This window comes from Camelus dromedarius, chromosome 18 (genome assembly GCF_036321535.1).
Source record: "Camelus dromedarius isolate mCamDro1 chromosome 18, mCamDro1.pat, whole genome shotgun sequence".
NCBI lineage: Eukaryota > Metazoa > Chordata > Mammalia > Artiodactyla > Camelidae > Camelus > Camelus dromedarius.
In genome coordinates, this window is record NC_087453.1 from 44,920,811 (window position 1) to 44,941,273 (window position 20,463).

The window sequence follows — 20,463 nt, forward strand, 5'->3', positions numbered from 1 at the left end:
TCTGCTCACACGTACATGCGACGTCAACAGCGGGGTTAGGACCAGTCACGGTAGCATTCTGGCCTGTCTTCACGTGCCCCTGCGCACTTAGCCAGCTCGCATCTCGGTGTTCCTCCTCACCGGCTGGACAGACCTCGGTCCTCGGCGGTCAGAGCCTGTGACCCCAGGAGCCGACGCCGGCCCGCGGCTGAAGCAGTGAGGCCGAAAGTAGGTTTGCTTTTACCTGCTGGTCCTCGTCCCTTCTGCCCTCCAACACTTGTACGTTCAAGATACAATTCAGTACCACGCTGACTAGTTTTTATTCCCCACGGTGAATACATTTGAAAATCTAACAAATTTGTCCAATTAAATTTGCAAATAAAAAATTTCCTAGTTGTCCTTACAGATGAAAAAACACAATACAGTTCTAGTCAAATAGCTTGGGCAGTGAACAAAACAAAAAAAACAGGCTTGAGAAATACAGGCCAGATTAAAGGAAACAATCTCTCAGACCAGTTACTTAAGGCCAATGTTTTCTGCTTGAACATACAAGTAACATCATCAACTGGCAAATACGTTACCCTGCACGCCGCTGCTTTACTTCGTCACTTAGCACGCTCTGTACCAGGGCTCAGGTTAACGCGTCGGGTTTTACGGGCAGGCGGTCTCTGGCGCAGCACTTGGCGATGGTTACCGGTATTCGGGTGGAAGCAGTTCCCTGACTGAGTTTGGGAAGTTCGGCCAGCACTGCTCCTGGGGATTCACAATGTCTGGGAGCCTGTCACAGGCTCTGAGAGGCCTAACTATAGAGAGGTCTGTCAACAAGACCCACCCTTCACCCAGGGTTTCCCAAACTCGCTGGGGCATGGGACCCAAATCACAGCTCTTGTATTACTGTTCTTTAAACAAGCCACTACAGAGCTCAGCCAGTCTGGGAAACTGATTACAGTATAACTGAAGTTCAACCAAAATGTTCTTGGTAAAAAGAACTTGTTGAGAAATACAGTCACTGTAACTTTCCAACTAGTGTCTTCAAAAGCACTTAGTATAAATGGCCATTAAGAGGGTACAGATATTTACCATATTGCCCAAGGCAGTCTACAGATTCAACATGGTCCCTATCAAATTACCCAGGACATTTTTCATAGAACTAGAACAAACAATCCTAAAATTTATATGGAATCAAAAAAGACCCAGAATTGCCAAAGCAATATTGAAAAAAAGAACGAAGCAAGAGGAATAACCCTCCCAGACTTCAGATAGTACTAACAGAGCTCCAGTCATCAAAACAGCGTGGTATTGGCACAGAAACAGACATGGGTCAATGGAACAGAATAGAGCCCAGAAATAAACCCACAGACCTACGGTCAATTAATCAACAAAGGAGGCCTGAACATACAATGGAGAAAAGACAGTCTCTTCAGTGAGTGGTGCTGGGAAAACTGGACAGCTGCATGGAAATCAGTGAAGTGAGAACACTCCTCACTCCATACACAAAAATAAACTCAAAATGGCTTAAAGACAAAAATAAGACACGATAAATCTAGAAGAAAACAGGCAAAACATTCTGACATACATCTCAGCCATGTTCTTCTAGGGTGGTCTACCAAAGCAATAAAAATAGTAGCAAAAGTAAACAAATGGGACCTAATCAAACACATAAGCAAAGGAAACCATAAGCAAAGCAAAATGACAATCTACGGAATGGGAAAAAATATTTCTGTGACAGACAAAGGCTTAATTTCCAGAATATATAAACAGCTCATACAACTTAGTAACAAAAAACCACCAACCAATCCCAAAACGGGCAGAAGACCTAAACAAGCAATGAAGACATGTATGGCCAACAGGCACATGAAAAAATGCTCAATGTTGCTAATTACCAAAGAAATGCAAATCAAAACTACAATGAGGTGTCAACTCACACCAGTCAGAATGGCCATCATTAAAAAATCACGAACGACAAATGCTGGAGAGGGTGTGGAGAAAAGGGAGCCCTCCTGCACTGCTGGGGGAATGTAGTTTGGTGCAGCCACTGTCGAAAACAGTATGGAGAGTCCTCAGAAAACTAAAAACAGACTTATCAGATGACCCAGCAACCCCACTCCTGGGCGTATGTCCAGTGGAAACTCTAATTCAAAAAGACACCTGCACCCCAGTGTTCACAGCAGCACTATTTACAGTAGCCAAGACATGGAAGCAACCTAAATGCCCATGGACAGGTGACTGGATAAAGCAGTTGTGGTATATATCTACATACATTGGAATACTACTCAGCCATAAATAAGAATAACGCGTATTGCAGCAACATGGATGGACCTAGAGATCATTAGACATTCTAAGTGAAGTAAGCCAGAAAACGAAAGAAAAATACCATATGGTACCACTTGTATGTGGAATCTAAAAAAAAGAGAAAGACTATGAACTCATTTACAAAACAGACTCAGACATAGTAAACAATCTTATGGTTATCAGATAAAGCGGGTGGGAAGGGATAAATTTGGGAGTCTGAGATTTGGCAAATGTTAACTACTAAATATAAAAATAGATTTTAAAAAAGTTTTTTCTGTACAGCACCAGGAACTATGTTTAATATCTTGTAATAACCTTCAATGAAAAAGAATATGAAAACAAATATATGTGTGTACATGCATGACTGGGACAGTGTGCTGTGACCAGAAATTGACGCACTATGACTGCACTTCAATTACAGAAAAAAAACCCTGGAAGTAATATAGATAGAGTCCATGAGGAATGAACGTATTTAAAAAAGTGGCTGGGAATGAACACTTTACTGGGCACTTACTCTGTCCCAGGTATATTCCTTTTCTACTATAATCTTCAAAATGCTGTCATTTTATGAGAAGAAACTAAAAATAGAGGTTCGTATCACTAGATGGCAGAGCTGGGAATGGCACACACGCATGTCAGAGTGACTCTTAAGATGTGAGTAAGTTACAGGTTTCAGATGAAAGCAGAAAAATATCTTTATGAAGAAGACAAGTAAGAAAACTTTACCTTAAAAGTTACTGTGGAATGTAACTTAAAAACCTCTAGAAAAGGACTTTTTCAAGTCTGTGGTTCCATCTAACATAGATGCTAAGCATTACCTTAATTAGATTTCCTTATGCACGATGGGGACACAAAACATTTAGACTCAGATAAAGAAATCTAGCAGTTAAAAAAAAAATTCCTTTACTTGCAAACCCCACCCCTAACTAACCCAAGAGCGTTTTAAAAATAGTTCAAAAAGTAGTTGTCAGAGATTCTTATCAATTCATTACCAGTGAAATATCCAAAAACTTAACACAAATCACAAGAGTTTCAAAATGTAAATTTATAAAAATAATAAAAGGTCTATCAACAGGGACCAGAAGGCCCGGGTTCACTGTCCGCAGGGTCCTTGTCCGGGTCCTGCTCCCCAGCCTCCTTCTCCTGCTGCTGTTTCTTCCAGAGCTTGGCCATGGCCAGGAGCCGGAGGTTGGGCTGGTTGGCAGCATCCTCCGGGAAGATGTAATCATAGTATTCTTCCCAGCCCGCGTCAGACTACAGAGGAGAAGCAAGACAGTTAGAAGATGAGCTACCATGTGGCTGAAACGCATTTCACTAGAGTTTTCACTGGGAAACCCAGGGTTCAAATTCAACTTCTCTTCATTTTGCAAAATAACATCAAAGTCTACGACAGAAAGAACGAGGGCCGGGCCCGGAAGATCGGGAGTCAGTAACTGCTGTCAAATGGTGCTTCTGAGAGCTAAAAACCCGGTGGAAAAAATTCTAAAAATTCAAGCACAGTTCTCTATGGTCAACCAAGGAGGCAGTGGGAGTCTTCAACCCCATCTTGCAGTCTTCTGTGTCAGATTTTAAATTTCTCAAGATTTACTGAATCTTTACCCAGTGGTGAAGGCCATACACCTGAGGTTAGTCTGGCTCCCCGCCCTCACATCCCACCTCCAACAGGGCGCTGAGCTCGCTTCCCAAAGATCGCTCTGGTTCCGGCTCCCACCACCACTTGCTTTGTTTCCAACAGCCTCCCTACGGATGGTCCTCCAACCAAGCCCCTCAAACCCACCTGCAGGAGACGCCTTACACTGCCTACAAAGCCTTCTCTGGATTGGCTCCGACCTAATGGCTGAGTTTTCAATTCCCTCCACCCTGACTTCCTGCTTGATGCTCCAGAAACACCAGACTTCACAGAGTTCCAGCAGAAGCCTTTGCCAACCTCCCCCTTCCTCGCCCCCTGGGGGGAGCACACACCCAGCTGTGTCTCCCCCCGATCCCCCGGGGCCTCAGACTGCGCATGGGGATCAGCTCCGGGGGCTCGTCCTTACCCCGTCATCAGCCTGCACCTTTCTTCTCTTCTTGACTTTCTCTGGCATGAGCTTGTCGACTCTCTCCTTATCTGACACTGTTCCAAATTCATCTTCAAAGCTTCGCCAAGATTCCAGCAGCATAAGTCTCTCTTCCTTTTCCTCACAGTTTCGCATGGTTTTGTTCGCCTCTTCGTAGATTTGTCTGCATTTAGCCACACTTCCTTCTTTCCCTGAAGACAACTCAAACTGTGCAAAACTGATCCATACCTATTAAAAAAAAGTATTATAGAACCAAATTAACCATGTCACCCAGAAAACGGTAATATGAGAACAAAGCTAACTTCCTGTTAATGACACCTGGACACGCTAACGTGTTCATCACTAGTACACCAGACAACGTAACACACTGACTACATGCTGCAGCTGAAGCAGCCTGCTGCTTTCTATAGCCAATAAACTGGCTGGTGTCGTCTTCAAATCCTGAAAGCTTAACTTTTTATTCAACTCTGTGATACAGAAGTTATTCACATGCAGTGTATTGACCAGGTATAAGCTTAACATTACAAAGTCCTCTGAGGCTCACAAGCTCTCTGTAAAAGCAAGAAAGCCACTGAAAAATATATGTTTAAAAAATTTTTTTAAATACAGAAATGCACTAGTTCTTCAGGACCGCTGACACGAGGGAAATCAGCCCCCCTGTGAAGCAGAGGGTACCTTGACATGCTGCGTGCGCTGAAGCAGTCGTCGATAAAGATTCCGGGTTCTCTCAGTTTCTTCCTGCTCGATTTCAAAATCAATGTATGATTTCCAAAGCACCTAAGAAAGAAAACGTCCCAGGTCGGTCTCGACATTTAAGAAGCAACATGGCCCTGTCCAAAACACAGCCTAACTAGCACTCCGACTAGGACATCAGGAACCCGGAACTCTCACGAGTTAAGTAAAGAACAGACAGTGTGTGGATACAACAAATGACACTGCTGTTTACAAGCTGGACAAAACTGGCCAGGATTCTAGATTATGAGAAAAAAGGCCTTGGATTAATTTTTGGACTCTCTTTTGGAGTTTCTCAAATGTTGGTCTATCAAGAAGAGCAGAGAAACCTGCCAGATCTCCCGGGCACTGTCATGACCCTGCACATACAATGAACTTGTGGGGAGGAAACAGCCCTAGATCAGCCAGCACGCACTAGACACACCAGCTTTACCTCCACCGTGACTTCCGTGATGTGTCTGAGCTCAGCTCAGCAAACAGCCACTGAACAGCTGCCCACCTGCTCAGTACGGCCTGTCGGGGCACAGGGACGAGTAAGCCGTGGCCTGAATGTCAGGGAGCTGAAGTCTGGGGGGGCCTGCAGTCTGGGGGGAGCTGCAGCCTGGGAGGGGAGCTGCAGCCGGGGGAGGGGAGCTGCAGTCTGAGGAGGGGGAGCTGCAGTTGGGGGGTGGGGGCTGCAGTCTGGGAGTAGCCACAGTCTGTGGGAGCTGCAGTCTGGGGGAGCCACAGTCTAGGGGGAGCCGCAGTCTGGGGGGGGAAGATGCAGTCTGGGGGAGAGCTGCAGTCTGAGGGGGAGCTACAGTCTGAGGGGGGAGCCGCATTCTGGGGAGCAGCTGAGGCCAGCTGGCGGGGCCGGGGACACGTAAAGCCCTGGCCCACCACAGTCAGCGGGCCTGGGGAACCATCCGGTGCAGGGGCGCGTTAGTGCAAGACCAACAAAACAGCTGAGCGAGCTCACTGGTTCCTGAGGGATTCAAATCGGTCCTAGCTGCCGTCTGGCGCCACCTTGTGGCTTAAGCTTGGACCCCGCAGGGATGATATGGGGCTCTGGGGCCGCCCAGGACTCCCCACAGTGACAGCAGCACCTCCAGGAACACCCCGGTTTAGTTAGAGCCTAAGCCAGGCAGAGCCGCGCCCGGAGAACCCGGGGACACGCAGACTCCGCCTGCGTCTCGCCTGCTCTCCAGACGGCCTCGGCTGGGCTGCCCCGGCCCGCGCCCTCAGCCTTGTGTGTGAGAAAGGGAGGAGCCTGCCACCCACCCGTAACACCCAGGTCATCCTGCCCTCACAGTGCGGCTATGCTGTGCTCTGGGACCCGACTGGGGGCTGCTTCCCCCACCTCCTGTCTCCGCGCAGAACAGTTCTAATCTGAGCGGAAGAGACCACAGGGCAGGCAGGGCGTCTCCACGCTCTAAGAGCGCACAGGCTTAGATGGTCACGTGCGGCTAGAAGCCACATGAGCTCGAGAGCCCCACCTCTGGCATGTCCAGGCGCGGCTGACTGATGGCTAACTCGTAGATCGCCCGTGCTCTCTCGATGTCGCCAAGGATTGTCTCTAATTCTGCAAATTTAATCCAAGAGGTACAATTTTCAGGTCCAAACTCCAGGAACTTCTCATAAAGCTTCCGGCATCTGTCAAACTCTCGAAGCTGTAGCTCCAGTTCAATGTAGCCTTTAAACAGCTTGTTCTTCGGACACTTGCCTATGGAAGTTCCCTGGAAAAGAGGACCAACCGCCGTGATGCCTACGTGGGTCTGACTTGTGCACAGACACCGCCCGCCTGCCCTAGAAGCAGCTCTCCGCAAGCAGGAGCCTCGGAGCATCACCACGGCGAGCCCCCTACCCGTGTGGCATCGGGCTGCTCATGCCTGCTCCTGACAGAGCCCAAAGGAAACCTTCCAATTCACTCGGGGGGCAAGAGGCTCTGTGCCCACAGGTGCCTGTTCAGAAAAGACAGTGTTGCAGAACTGTCTGGAAAGCTAGCTTGAATTTCACTTAGTTCCCCAAGATCTCCTAGGAACGTAGATGAGGGATGGACAACACCTCCCATAACTGAAGGCTCATCAAGGAACGAACCCTGCCTCACAGCCCACGGCCTGGTGAGGCATCAGAAGGATAACTGCTTCTGCGCCTGTCAGGAAGCTGTAGAGCACGTGTTAAGAGGGAGGTGCATTCAGGGCACCCGAAGTCCTGTAGAGGATCAGACTACCGCAGATCTGATCTGAGCTCTAGCCTAAGATCCCATCTCTGCAGCCAGTAGCTGGAAGGTGCCGGTGCTGACACGGGACCATCTCAGCATCACTCCTCAGTCTTTCTTCAAAGGCCACGTGTTTTCTGACGCGTCTCAGGTGACAAGAGCACAGTGTTTCTGTTGCCTTCTTAGTACTAACGTGCAAGCACTAGGGTTTCAACTTCCTCCTCTACAGCGCGGCTTGATCCTTTCTTTACTTACCAAAGCTCTCCTGGCAAATGGTAAATTTTTCTGTCTTATTTCAAACTGTGCATATAGTAACCACATTTTGGCAAACGTGAACTAGAAAACAGAAGCACAAAAATTAAATTAAATTAAATTTAAATTAACAAAAGCCATAAATTTCCCTGAAGCTTCAGAGCTAAGACAGATGTATTTTCTTGCTTATAAGCTAAGATGACACTATTTAACAGAAATATGAACAGTAATCACAGAATATCCCCCTCTATCCTAGAAGGTAACTCGATCAATACCGGTTTCTCGTGCTGGAAAATCTGGCAGAGATCACATGTCAGCCATTTCTGGAACACACGTGTGTTCCCCACGCCTGCACATGTCCACTGGGGCGCCACCAGGCACCTGTGGGCTGTTCCTGTGCCTCCTCCTTCCGCTCAATCTACCCCAGTGACCACCCTCCTCTGAAATTCTACATGATCATCTGTGTGGGTCACCTGTCACTTAACACAGGCGGTCCCCTCAACTGGATGGTAAGCTGTTTTCAGAGGCGAACAGCATATCTTACTTATGTTTTTCGTGGTGGCGAGCACAGGGAAATCGTCAATAAATACTGTTTCACTGAACCTCACAAGTAACAGACACAGGATTTCGATGCATTTGGAACAGAACGCTTGGACCAAACGTACCTTTTTATGAGGAATTAGTTCCAGAGAGGCTTGGTAAACCTGTCTTGTCCTCTCGGGATCCTGCATCAGGATAAGAAAATTTCACAAAACATTCAAGTGTTACTAATGCTGATTTTACCATTAGTAAAAACGTGTACCCCCAACACTGAGTATGTTTCCTTCAGTTTTTATTTTCAAACCCTGATTCTATTTATGATCAAAAGTGAACTACCTTTGGCCACCAAACTGTGGTCAAAGACTCACCAACAATATAGGCGTCAAGATACCGAGTGTTTCTCTGTGGAAAGGCCTTTGCCTGAGAGCAGAAACAAAGACGTTCCACAATCTCATGTACGAGCCAAAGGTTATCTTTTATTAACTTACACACATCCAGTTCCTGACAATTCCACTTGATCCTTACCAAATGCAAGGATGTGCAATCCAGCTAAGATCCCTATTTCTGAGAAAACCCAGGAAACTACAGATAATTAAACTAAGGGCTGGTTCACTGTTCCCCTGCAAGTTCCAAGTAATAATCTGGTTGTGCCTCAAGGCTTAAAACTCTCCACCAAAACTAAGAGCAGCCGAGCGGCGCCCACCACAGGCGTACAGAGGCGGGGACGCTCAGAGGGAACGTGCAGCTACGGGGCCGCGCGGGGGGGCCTGTCAGTCTGCAGCGGAAGCCCCGCCCTAGGACGGGGGCCCCGCCCACCTTGGCCTCCAGCTCCTCGTACAGCGCGTAGTTGACCCACAGGTAGATGTAGCGCCGCCAGTGCCTCTTCTCGGGCACGGGCGGCACGTGCGCGACGGCGCGCTCGTACACCTCCCGCACCGCCTCCGCCTCCGCGTCGCTCTCCACCAGGCGCAGGTAGTCGAACCACGCGTCGTAGTTGTGCGGGTTGGCCTAGGGAGACAGGTCCGAGGGGTGGAAGCCGGCCGAGCGCTGCGCCGGCAGGGACCGGGAAGCCAGAGCCGGCACCAGACCGACCTTCTGTATTTCAGCTGCTTGTTTCTAGATTTCTTGTGCTGTTTCGTTTAAAAAATGCCATTCCTGAGATGTTATAAATAGAAATGGACAAGGAATATGGAACAGACTATCGGCCAGATGTCCCTCAGCAAAGCGCCTTTCACCTACACCAGCCTACTTCTCTGGACTACGCTAATTTTTAATTTTTGTAAAAGGTATAAATGGAAAAATGACTTAGAGGCAAATATCTCAAAATCGGTTAATTGTTTTTTTTCTCCTAAACGAAGGAGCACCTGGTAATCAGCGAAGACCACTGCTGAGGGCAGCGCCCTGGGACGCCTCCCCTACAGAGGGGAAGGGGCCAGCCCCCACCTTCCCGCCCCCGGCAGCCACCGCACTGGGCCAATTAAGGAGCCCTGCTCGAGGGTCTGCCTCATGTGAGTGGGTGACCAGAAGTGAAGCACATTTAGAGCTGGTCCGTGAAGTCGTGTCCATGGGTGGGACAGTCACTCCTGGCCGGGCTGAAATGTGACTGTCCCACCTCCTGCTTCAGGACCCTCTCTAACTACCTTGGTTCCTGCCTGTCTTCCAAGCCCGGTCCTCCAGCCTCCTGGTGACTGTAAACTTCCCAGTATCTATGGCTATAAAAACAGACTTCTGTTTCTGTAAAGGTATTTGTTTACATATGTGAGTACATACATAGCATTATATCTAGATTTAAAATTGCAATGGAATTATACCAAGCACACAGTCGCAAAACCAACCTTTTCAATAGTGACACATCTTGACGTACCCCCACTGACCTCATTTAACACCAGACTTGGTCCTTTGGAGATTTCTGAATTAACTGGACCAAGCAGAAGTATTTTTAAATACACAGCAGAAGAGTAAAGAAAAACATTACTACCTTTGAACTTCAATCAAAACAGTACCTTACAGACAGAGATGAGAATGGAACCGTAACTATAATGTGTCTTTTGTTCAAGCAGTTAAGCTAAAGGGTAATGAATAAAAACGGGGTTTTTGGATCAATCTCTGACTCTTCCACCTTCTTTCAAAAAAATGAGCTCAAATGGATTCCAGGTTTCTTTTGCTCAATTTCTACAGGACACAACCAGCAACCCACAAAATGACTTCCAACATGTGAGGGGCAAACCCCTGTGCGGCCTGCCTGCCTCTTCTACCAGCCCTGCTCATTCCCACCGGCCTGGAGTTGCTGCCTGTTTACTGCAGACAAGGGATGGAGGGAGTGATCACTGGGAGCCCCGACTCGCGGCACCGCAGCCAGGGCGGGCCGGCAGGTTCGGTTACTGCAGCGTGGCGTGGACCCTGCACTCACCTTCACTTCTTCCTCATACTGGAATCTCCGTTTGCTCACGATGATGTCTTCGATGCCCCGCCTGTCACCAAACTTCTTCTCAAAGATGGTGTAGTTTTTAAAGAGCTCTTGGGCCTCCTGCTTTGAAATCCTGTCCAGGGCGTACTTGTAGATCACTCGCACCCTCTCAAACTGAAAGCAGACGGGACAATGAGCTTCCAGGACACAGGATTCTCATTCAAGTCACAGTGTGGGAAGTAATCATGACATCAGACGTTACTTCTAAGTCAGAATGTGAGGCCTCAAAACATGACTTTTCTTCTCCCTTCTGCTGAGCTGCTCAGTCAGGAGGGGCCACCGCACTCCCCGAGCCTCATGTGGAGCAGCCTTCCCCGCCCAGCCCACGGACGCCATCCACGCATGCACACCTCAGACGCCCCAGCTTGGTGAACCACCCCTGCCACGGGGCACTGGCTCAACCCGAGTCCTCCCAGAGCCCTCAGTCCCACACTCCTTGCCCCCACAGCCTGGCCACCTCTACCTTCAGCACAGCCCTGAGCCTGCCCCTCCCTGGGCCCCAGCCGCTCCATCTCCGCTTCTCCCCTGACCGGTCCAAGTGTCCCACTTCTGCTCCAGCCCCCTCCCCCTAGGACAACCTCCATCCATCAGCCAGAGGCTCTCCTTACAGCAGGACTATGTCCCAGCTGCTCCTGCTTAATTAAAACCCTCAGTACCTCCATGGGCCTCAGGGCAGAATCTGGGCTCCCTACTGTGACCTGTGCCAGGCCCTGCACTCAGACCTCAGCTGACCCCTCCCGATCCTGTGTTATTTGAGCTACTTTGCGGAGTCACTTTCCGTATACGCTACTGGAGGAGAGAACTGACTGACTTGTGGAGAAATTCTGCTCTCTGCACTGAGGCCTCTGGGCTTCTTGTCTCCCAGGTTCACTACCCGTGAAGCCCTTTGATCAGGACCCCACACGACTCACACAGCTTGTAGATAACATTCTCATTCTCGGCTGAAAGACTTATTTTTCAAGCAAAGCACGACGAAGTCACGACACTTACGATACTGTCTCTAATTACTCACTCCCCACCTGCAGCTGAGCCACAACGTATGCTGTCTTCCCTGAGAAACCAGGGTCTTGTAACCTGAAACATTTCTCCAAGGGTAAGTGAGCGAGAACATGGAAATGAACGCAATGTGCACGAGCAGCACCTCCTCTAAGCTGTTTTGCAACGTAACCGAGTCCTTTCACGTCTGCTTACTTCTTTCTGATTTTCTTCAAATTTGGCAAAGGCGACGTACAGGTGCTCGTCCATGTGCTCGTCCCCGAAGAACTCCACGGCCCTCTCGTACACCTTCCGCGCGTGGGCAAAGTAGCCGTGCTTCTCCTCAAAGCGGGCGTACTTGGTCCAGTTCTTCACGTCGGGGTGCACGAGAACAAGTGGGGAGGGGGTCAAAGAAACACCGGGCAGGACGACATGGCTTCAGAACAGGAACAAACCCAAAGCCAAAGCCCCAACGACACACAGCACGGCTAGCGGGTGGTAAGACACGTCGAGGCCGAGACCACCCGACCTGGGCCCACCGAGGTCTGGCCTCCTCCAGGGCTTGCTCAGTGCTTTGGTAGTGGTCCACGCAGGGCTTTGCAGCCGTGAAAAAGCTGAGCCTTGTTACTAGCCATGTGACCTGGACAAGTCATTTCTCTTCTCTTAGCCTCAGTCTTATCATCTAGAAATAGAGAAAAGTAATACCAACCAACCCCATCCGATGATCGCCAGCATCAAATGAGAAAAATGTGTGTGGAACTCTTAGCCATTTCTGGCCAAAAGGACGTGCTCAATGTAGGGCACCTATTACAGCGTTTGCTCAAGAACATTAAAATTTCAAGTAATGACTAAGAAAAAAACACGTCACAAAAGGAGAACTGCTAACCAGAACCAAGAGAGAAAGCTGTGACTCACCACCTCACTTAACAGGATGTGTCTGCTCTGAATCTCCCTGCTTTGAGGAAGTCACTGATTCCCAAGTAGCAGCACAGCCAGCAGGGCCGCGGGCTCGAACCCCGCCTCCGTCACCCCCCGCCCCGAGACCCCGTCCGCTGCCTGGGCGGCCCCCTCTGTAGGACAGAGCGGTCCCTGCATCGCAGGGCTGTCGTGGAAATGAAATGACAGTACCCGCGCGGTGCTCAGAATGGAGCCTGGCACACAGTGAGCACTGTAAATGCTTCTGTCAGACTAGTAACATCAAAATGAGCAGTCTTGACCAAGACCTTAAACCTGCAGAGGGAAGGGGAGCCTTGCGTCCCGCAGCGGTCGTGTTCTGTGAAGTCACGCCGCCACCGCCGGCGGAGAGCACCAAACCACCGCCGCAGGGAGGTGGGGCTCACACGTGCACGTCGCGCGTGGGCTGTGGTCCTCAATCCTAAAGACAGCTAATGCTGGTAGCTTCTACTTCATTTTATAAAAGAGAAAACAAGCTTCAGAAGTCTTCAGTGACTTGCCCAGGGCCACCCACTACGCAGCCCCAGCCAACTGGCCCCAGAGCAGGCGCGTCCTGCTCTGCGCTGCACCACTCCTCCCATCTCCCGCTCAGGTCACCTCTGCCTGAGAGCAGACAAGACAGCAGGTGGTCGTCTTGTTTGTCCTCAACTGGGACCATGTGCCTCGGCTGAGTCAAGTTTTCTGTCACTCTGAGCTTGTGTGACAACAACTGCCAATGGGGCGCCAGTACTGATTTTGGGATTACAAATAAGTTTTAGCAGGTAGAAGTCACAGATTATAAAGTCAACCACTTCCACTGCTGCGAGCACTGTCCCGTGTCATCATCCCCTCCTCACAGCCAGCCCGCAGCGGAGGTTTTCACTCCGTTCTTAAAGACGAGGACATCAGGTCACAGGCGGTCACTCCTGACACGCTGAGGTCCCCCGGCAGTCATTGGCAAACCTCTGGACAGACTCCAGTAAGAGTGCTAATAACATACGCCCCAGAAAAAAGCAGGCCTGGCTGCAGTGGCCAGGTCCCCAGCAGGTCATCTTCCTCAAGGAACCACAGTGTTAACGCCAAAATACAAACAAACCCAGTCTCCCTGGAAGAGACCCAACTGCCCAGACCACAGATTTACTCTGCCCAACCTGAGTCCTAGAACACACGCACGCAGTTCAGGAAGCAGGTGAAACTGCACCCCTGACTTCTAGGCCAACATCAAGGACCAGGCGTCGCAGCCAGGAACACCCCTCCCCTGAGAACAGCGCCCAGGACCTACGGGTGCCACGCAGCCCTCGTCCAAAGGATATATCGCTCGTAGATGGCACGGGCGCGGTCCACCTCCTTGTACCGCAGCTCGAAGTTGATGTAGGAGTGCCAGGCCTGCTCCTCCGGCTGCCACTCCATCCAGCGCTCGAACACCTGCCGGGCTCCGGCAACGTTCCCCAGCATCTCCTCCATGTACGTGTACTTGTACCTTCAACAAACCACCCGCAACGCCCTCACTGTCAAGATGACTTCAGGAAGAGACGGCCTTTGGCAACTTCTAGCTCTGAGTTTGTTAACCGTGAAGTAGGTTTAGGCTTTATCTTCTCTAAAGGTTAAGTCAACATGCTTTCTTTTTAAAATACAAATCCGAAAAAGATGAGTCATTGGAAAAAAGGGTACTTTTTTTCTCAAAAACTACTTAGTTCAACAAGAGGTTTCTCGTGCATAAAAGTTGCAACCAAAATTTTAGGGTTTTTTTTAAATTTTAGTTTTTTAAATTTTTATTTATGTATTTAATTTTGGGGAAGGGAGGTAATTAGGTTATTTATTTACTCATCTTTAATGGAGGTGCTGGGGATTGAACCCAGGACCTTGTGCTAGGCACACACTCTGCCACTGGGCTGTACCCTCCCCCATTAATTTTAGTTTTGATTACACAGCTATTATACATTGTGATTATGGCTTAACAGACTAAAAGACATTAAAAAGTACTGATAGTATATTTAAAGAAAAACTCGGATGTAAGGTTAAAAATATACGATTACAACTATGTACATAAAATAAATACACAAAAGCACAGAACTTCATAGACCTCAAAAGGCCATTTTGTTAGGTCAGAAACTTACCAGAACTGGTTGACCCGAGGCAGAGTCGTGATGGCCCGGTCCCAGATATTTCGGGCGTGGTTCACCTGGCGATTCTTCATTTCCATTTCTGCATATTTCAGCCAGAGTGTGATATTCCGATAGTCCACATCTAAAGCACGTTCGTAGATGGATCGAGCCCTTGAGATGCAAGATTTGGAGGGTGTTAAAAGCAGTATGTGCGTGCAACACATGTGGCCAACTGTGTGAAACCGTCTGCGGAGCTCTGCTACTGTCAGCGCTGCCTGTGAGCCCGGTTCTGAGTGTGGGGAGGGGAAAAGATGCCACGTTCTCAGGAATCTTACAAAGACTTAGGGAAGGACTGACATGCACGTCATTGCAATGCGGTGTGACCAGCGTTACAGGCAAGACCTGCATCAAGTAGATGGGAAGAAATAAAAATGTCTGGTGGCAAAGGCTAAGCAGCAGGTGAGAACTTGAGGAAAGTTCCAGAGGCCAAGGTGCGTGGGGAGGGTGCTCACGCCAGGGAGAGAACAGCCAAGGGCCAGGTGCACTGGGAGGACGCAGGGAGGCTGGACAACAGGAAGAGTCAGGTCATGGTTTTCATCTTGTTGGTCACTGGGTCTCAGTGGATCAATTTTTATTAAGGAAAAAATCCCAATATAGAGAAAGCAGATGAACCTGCGCCTCTGGTTATGGAGCGGGTGCGGGCGGGGAAGCCCAGCTGCAGGGCCTCCAGCCCGCCCCCTACCCAGGACAGTCCTCCCACAGTGGTCCCTGAGGTCCCCGAAGGAGCCTTGGGGTTCCACGGAACAAACTGAGAATTGTTACCCAAGGCTCTTACTCGAGCCTTTTCCATGTTTTTGTATCTGGTGACTTACGAATCTCCACGTACACCATCCCATGCTGGGCAATCTTACCTCTGAATCTCCTTTAGACTCTCCTCCCATTGTGCGTATTTTATCCAGTTACTAATCACAGTCCTGTTTTTTCTTATGTTATCTTCAAAAGTCTGGCAAAAGGCAGAGAGTCAAATTAAAGGGAAAATGACTAAAAATGGCATCAGCTTTTGTCTGTTAATCCTTGTACTAAGAAGGTTATTCATTTTATTCTTATTTAAAAGAAATCACATCCTGGAATCCTTGAGAAAGAAGAACCCCACTGAAGAAGGTTACAGTCACAAGTGTTTAAAAGTCTTATATGCAAACAAAGAGAAAAACTTTAGGTAGAAAGAACGATCAGCAGAATTGTTGATATTTTCTTACTGTCCATAACAAGTGACATTTTAATAGACTCTCTACACTTGTTCCTAAGGAGAAAACATTTTTGACTACTTAGGTCCTCTCAGTAATGTCTCAGAAAGCCATACAGAACTCACTGAGAGGTTTAAAACAACCCCCACCCCAGGGCGAGGCAGCGGTCAGGTCAGATCCCCAGGCCCTCTTAGGGCTCCTCTGCAGGTTCCACTACTTCACACAGAAGGCGCTACACACGGGGGCACACAGCACGACCCCGCCGAGCCCACCCTCCTCCAGCCATCAGCTGTTCCGCCTGTTAAACTTCCGCCCATCTTTAATTCCACACTGAAAATCTGTCTCTGGTGGATTTATCTCTTTATACTTTAAGACAGACAACTCATGGCAGGTTTTATAAAGTTCAGCAAAATGCAATCATCTGGTAACCAGAAGCTACACTCACATGGCTAGAACCACTAACCTTTTATCTTACCATCTCTCTAACCAGTGACGACCTTTTCCATCTCTGACCTACGAACTCCCCACCATGTCCACAGACCGAAGGATCCCGCAGTGACTGACCTTCCTCTTCCTTAGTTTGTAATCATTTAATTCTTCTTCATCTGTGATCTTCTGTTGAGGGGGAGGTGGAAGGAGCTCAAGCTCCCTTTCCTTAGCTTCTCTCAGAAGCTGCTCCGCAGTTATCTGCACCTCAGCGGGGGCTTTGTTTTTCACCTTTTGAGACAGGAGACAGTCCTATTTTTAGTAGATGCTCTTCACACGAGGTTTAAGAAACAAATGACATTTTTTTTTAGGATGTGAACTTTGCAAACATTATAACAAGATGTGCTCTTTGCATGACAAGGTCTCTTTTCTCTATCAAACTAAATATATTTTAAAAACTTTTGTTTTCTATCTTTGTATCTATTACAAAGCCATAGGTAGAAGTCTCAAGAGAAAAGGTAGCCAAAACAGCAAGTTTTCCCTTTTAGAATTGTATAATGATAAACTTTGAGGCTGCCTAAGGAAAATTCTCACCAGAGGTTCTGTTTTGTCAGGATGTGGGCCATATCTGATCTAGCATTTCAACCTCTATTTACAGAATCCTTCAAATTATGCCCCAGGTAGATAACTGCACTCGATTTTTCATGGCATTTCAAGTCAAAGACATATTCAGTAAGTTCCCATCATTAGACTGTAAGCTTCTTAAGGTCTTAGAGCTGTGCTGTCCAACACAGTAACCATGAACCACATGTGATGAGTCCAAACTGGGATCAGCTGTATATGTAAAACACACACTGGATTTTGAAGGCTTAGTGGGAAAAAAAGAAAAAACTACCTAATCAAAATTTTAACATTGATTACATGTTGCAACGCCAATATCTTGAATATACTAGGTTAAATAAAATAAATAATTGAAATTAACATCACCTGTTTTGACTTTTTACTGTAGCTTTGAGAAAACTTAAAGTCACATGTGGCTCACGTTATACTTCTACTGAACCCGTGGAGCCCAATAAAAGTTTACAGAATTGAATTATAAGAAATATTATTTATTGCCCTGTGTGGAATGACGACAGTAATAATGGTGATAGCTCATGTCTAACGAGTATTAAGTGCCAGGCACTGTGCTATGTGCTTTAAATGCACTATCGCGGGGAGTCATCTAAATGGTAAGTAAAGGACAGGCTCGAGAGAGCCTTCTGGGCTGGAAACAGACCCGAGGGAGAGTAAAGGCTTAGCATAGAGCCTGTCATATATCAAGCACTCGGCAAGTACTAGCCACCGATGGAAAAATCAGATCCTATCAGACTTCTGGTTTAATCAACTTAAACGATGCCAACACACAGCTCTTGTCATCTACTCTCGCTCCTTCCACTCTCAACTGGGCTAACTCCTATTTAGCCTTCAAGGGTCAGCTTAACTATCACTTCTCAGCAAAGTGAATCCGGAGACTTCTCGCACAAGCCCAGTATCCCATGGCATATTCCACTTGGCCTCACTGGCACTTGGCAAGGCTGCAATTTTACACTTCCTAGTGTCTGATTTGAGGGCTCCCCAGAGCCTAGCGCGCCGCCTAGCTCAGCTGAGCTGTGTGGAATGACCCCATTCCTGGCCCCGCAGAAACACCTGCCCAGACCACGGCCGCGCGGAGGCGGGGTGCGCGTCCCACCCGCTGACCCTCCCCCTTGCGTCTCCCTCGCGGCCCCGCACGGGGCGGGCAGGCTTCCGGTACCACACGCCCTCCCGCCCCGCTTAACACCGAGGCCGGGCCACCCCCTCTCCCAGGCCTCCTCCCACAAGGCCCCTCGCCGCCGCCTACCTTGGCCACCTTGGGTATCCTCTGCTTCCCTGCCGCGGTGGAGGCCGCCATGGCTGTAACAGCAGCCCTCGGGCGAGCCCTGGACTCCGGAAATTGGCCCCGAGGGCTCGCCCGCTCCGCAAAGCTGTCTAACAACAAGAGGGACTCCGGGACTGGAAGCGGAATTGGCCTCGGTGACCTTTGACCTCCTGCGCCGTGACGAAGGCAACGTCGTTTCTGTGGTAACCGGGCTGCGCGTCCTCTTTGGAGCAAGGGTCGAAGCACCGCGTCTGGAGTTGCAGGGGGGTGAGTTGTACCGGTTGTCTCGCAAGGAGGCGGGTCGAGTCCAGGACGTCAGGGGCGCCTGCCCAGGTAGTCTCCGGGAGGGGGATGACCGTGTGAGGACAGGTGGATCTGTGGAGCCGTGGCGCCGGCAAGGGGATCGGAACCGAGCTCCGGTCCGGATGCCCGAGGGCGGGGAAGAAAGGCAGGCCAGAAAACTACCACTCCCGGCATGCCAAGGGGCGAGCTGTTGTGGTCCTAGGCGGCCCGGCGCCGCGGTGCATTCTAGGACTTGTAGTCTCCGAAGGCCACGCACCCTTGGTTCCTGGACCGTTGTGACCAAATAGCACTAAGGCTAGTAATTAAAAATAACAGAAGGTATTTTAAAGCCAGGAAATAGAAAAAAGTGAAAGTAGATCATCAGAGTACTAGCAAATAAGTCAGCCTTGTCAGATAAACAGATTTTTAAATTTTCTGAGACTATGTCTTAGTTTCGTAAATTCTCTTAGCCCCAACGCCCTTACCTATAGGACGAAAATAACATTCACCAGGATTAAAGAGAAAATCCATGTAAAGTGCTCAGTAAATGTTAGCTGGTATAATTCTTGACCTGCCTTCAAAACCAAAAATTAATTATGTGCACGCAAATGGTAAAAAGAATTTTTAAAAAAAAAAATGACTTTATTTTTTAGATCTTTGGATTTTTTTCACTGAAAAAATTGAATGAAAGATACACAAAATTCCCATTTCTCCTGTCCTGCAGCCCCAGGTGCCCCACTATCAATATCCACCACCAGAGTAGTACATTTGTTATAGTTGATGACCCAGCATTGACATATCACACATCATCCTCACCCAATGTTCATAGTTTACATAAGGGTTCACTCTTTGGTGAGGATGGTATGTGATATATAACTCCCCGAAGTGTGCAGATAATTTCCGATTTACAGATGAGGAAACAGGCACAGTGAGTTTAAGTAACTTGCTCACACAATTAATAGGCGATAGAAGCTGGGTCCCAGCCCAGGTACTCTGATCCTACAGCCTGTGCTCTTGACCGCAGCCCCATGTAGGGCACCTTCAGATGGTCAGGCTTTCCAAGTAGTCGGTCTCCAAAGAGAGAGTACGAGAGAGACTTTGCTGTGGCAGGGGTGGAGGCCAACCTCACCTAGGGAAAAGTTTAATTACGTCTGCAGAGTGTGAAAAATATTTTGAGCCAATATATTAAATCTTGGAGATGTTATGTATGGTGTTTGTCATTTGTTTGTTTTGTTTTTTGGAGGGAGGCAATTAGGTTCGTTTATTTATTTTTAATGGAGGTACTGGGGATTGAACCCAGGACCTTGTGTGTGCTAAGCACACACTCTATCACTGAGTTATACCTTCCCCCAGAGATGTTATATAAATACTAAGGTTTTCTTCCTTTGCAAAACATGAAGATCTGCCGTTCTGAGCCCACATTTTCCCAAGGCAGCCTCTGGCTGGAACTGAAAGTATGTGAGTCCCCCTGTTCATCTCCATCACCCTGACAGCAAGGCTGTGAGACAGGGGCCTGTAGCCCCATGAGGTGGAGAGACAGTCCGCGCCACCCTATTCTGCCACAGGAGAAGAAGTCAGACTTGTTTGTTAACTGTCTGGGCTACAGAAACATCTGGGCTGTCCCGCTGTTGGCTTTCCTATCAGAGATGAATAAACTGGCATGGGAGACTTTCCTCTCAATTTCTGTGAGCTTGGACAAGACAGGGCCACCCCAAGGGCTGGGTTTGCTTGGAGAGCACTGACAAACCTCCTTTTGTAAGCCTGTGAGGTTGAGGGTGGTGTGAATTCATCAAGTAGAAGGCGCTGGGTGAGGGTTCAGCACCTGTCCCCTTCCCTGGCACCCCTGTATCACCCTGCTCCTTGCACACACATACCCACTGAGGACTGCGGTTAATCTGAACACTCTCGGACTGTGAGGGTAGGGGACCCTTACTCCCAGAGGCACCCTCAGGCCACATACACAGGGGTTGGGGGGGTGCAGAAGGAGATGCCCAAGCGGACACATGTGACCTGAGACAAGTCACTTCACCTCACAGGCCTCAGCTTCCTCATCTGACAAAGAAGGAGCTTGGCCCCAGGCTGTGT

The 20,463-nt window shown here is 48.7% G+C and overlaps 2 protein-coding genes across 3 annotated transcripts in view; one reads left to right on the plus strand and one right to left on the minus strand.

Moving 5' to 3' along the window:
- Positions 1 to 3,301: 3,301 nt before the first annotated feature.
- CRNKL1 (crooked neck pre-mRNA splicing factor 1) lies at positions 3,302 to 18,209 on the minus strand. The gene is made up of 14 exons (XM_010994846.3): positions 18,079 to 18,209; positions 16,338 to 16,490; positions 15,441 to 15,532; positions 14,542 to 14,700; positions 13,738 to 13,904; positions 11,708 to 11,886; positions 10,460 to 10,630; positions 8,866 to 9,057; positions 8,175 to 8,234; positions 7,513 to 7,593; positions 6,536 to 6,775; positions 5,004 to 5,105; positions 4,308 to 4,556; positions 3,302 to 3,525 (listed from the first exon to the last, which is right to left on the minus strand). Exons 1-14 carry the CDS (start codon positions 18,127 to 18,129, stop codon positions 3,340 to 3,342), a joined length of 2,082 nt encoding a protein of 693 aa, XP_010993148.2. The 5' UTR covers positions 18,130 to 18,209; the 3' UTR covers positions 3,302 to 3,339.
- Positions 18,210 to 18,214: 5 nt separating this feature from the next.
- The window catches only part of CFAP61 (cilia and flagella associated protein 61), a 258,634-nt gene continuing 256,385 nt past the window's right edge, over positions 18,215 to 20,463 (plus strand). For both annotated transcript variants that reach the window (XM_064475921.1, XM_064475922.1), the window contains exon 1: positions 18,215 to 18,363. The gene's annotated coding sequence lies outside the window, so the exon portion shown is untranslated. The remainder of the gene's footprint in view (positions 18,364 to 20,463) is intronic.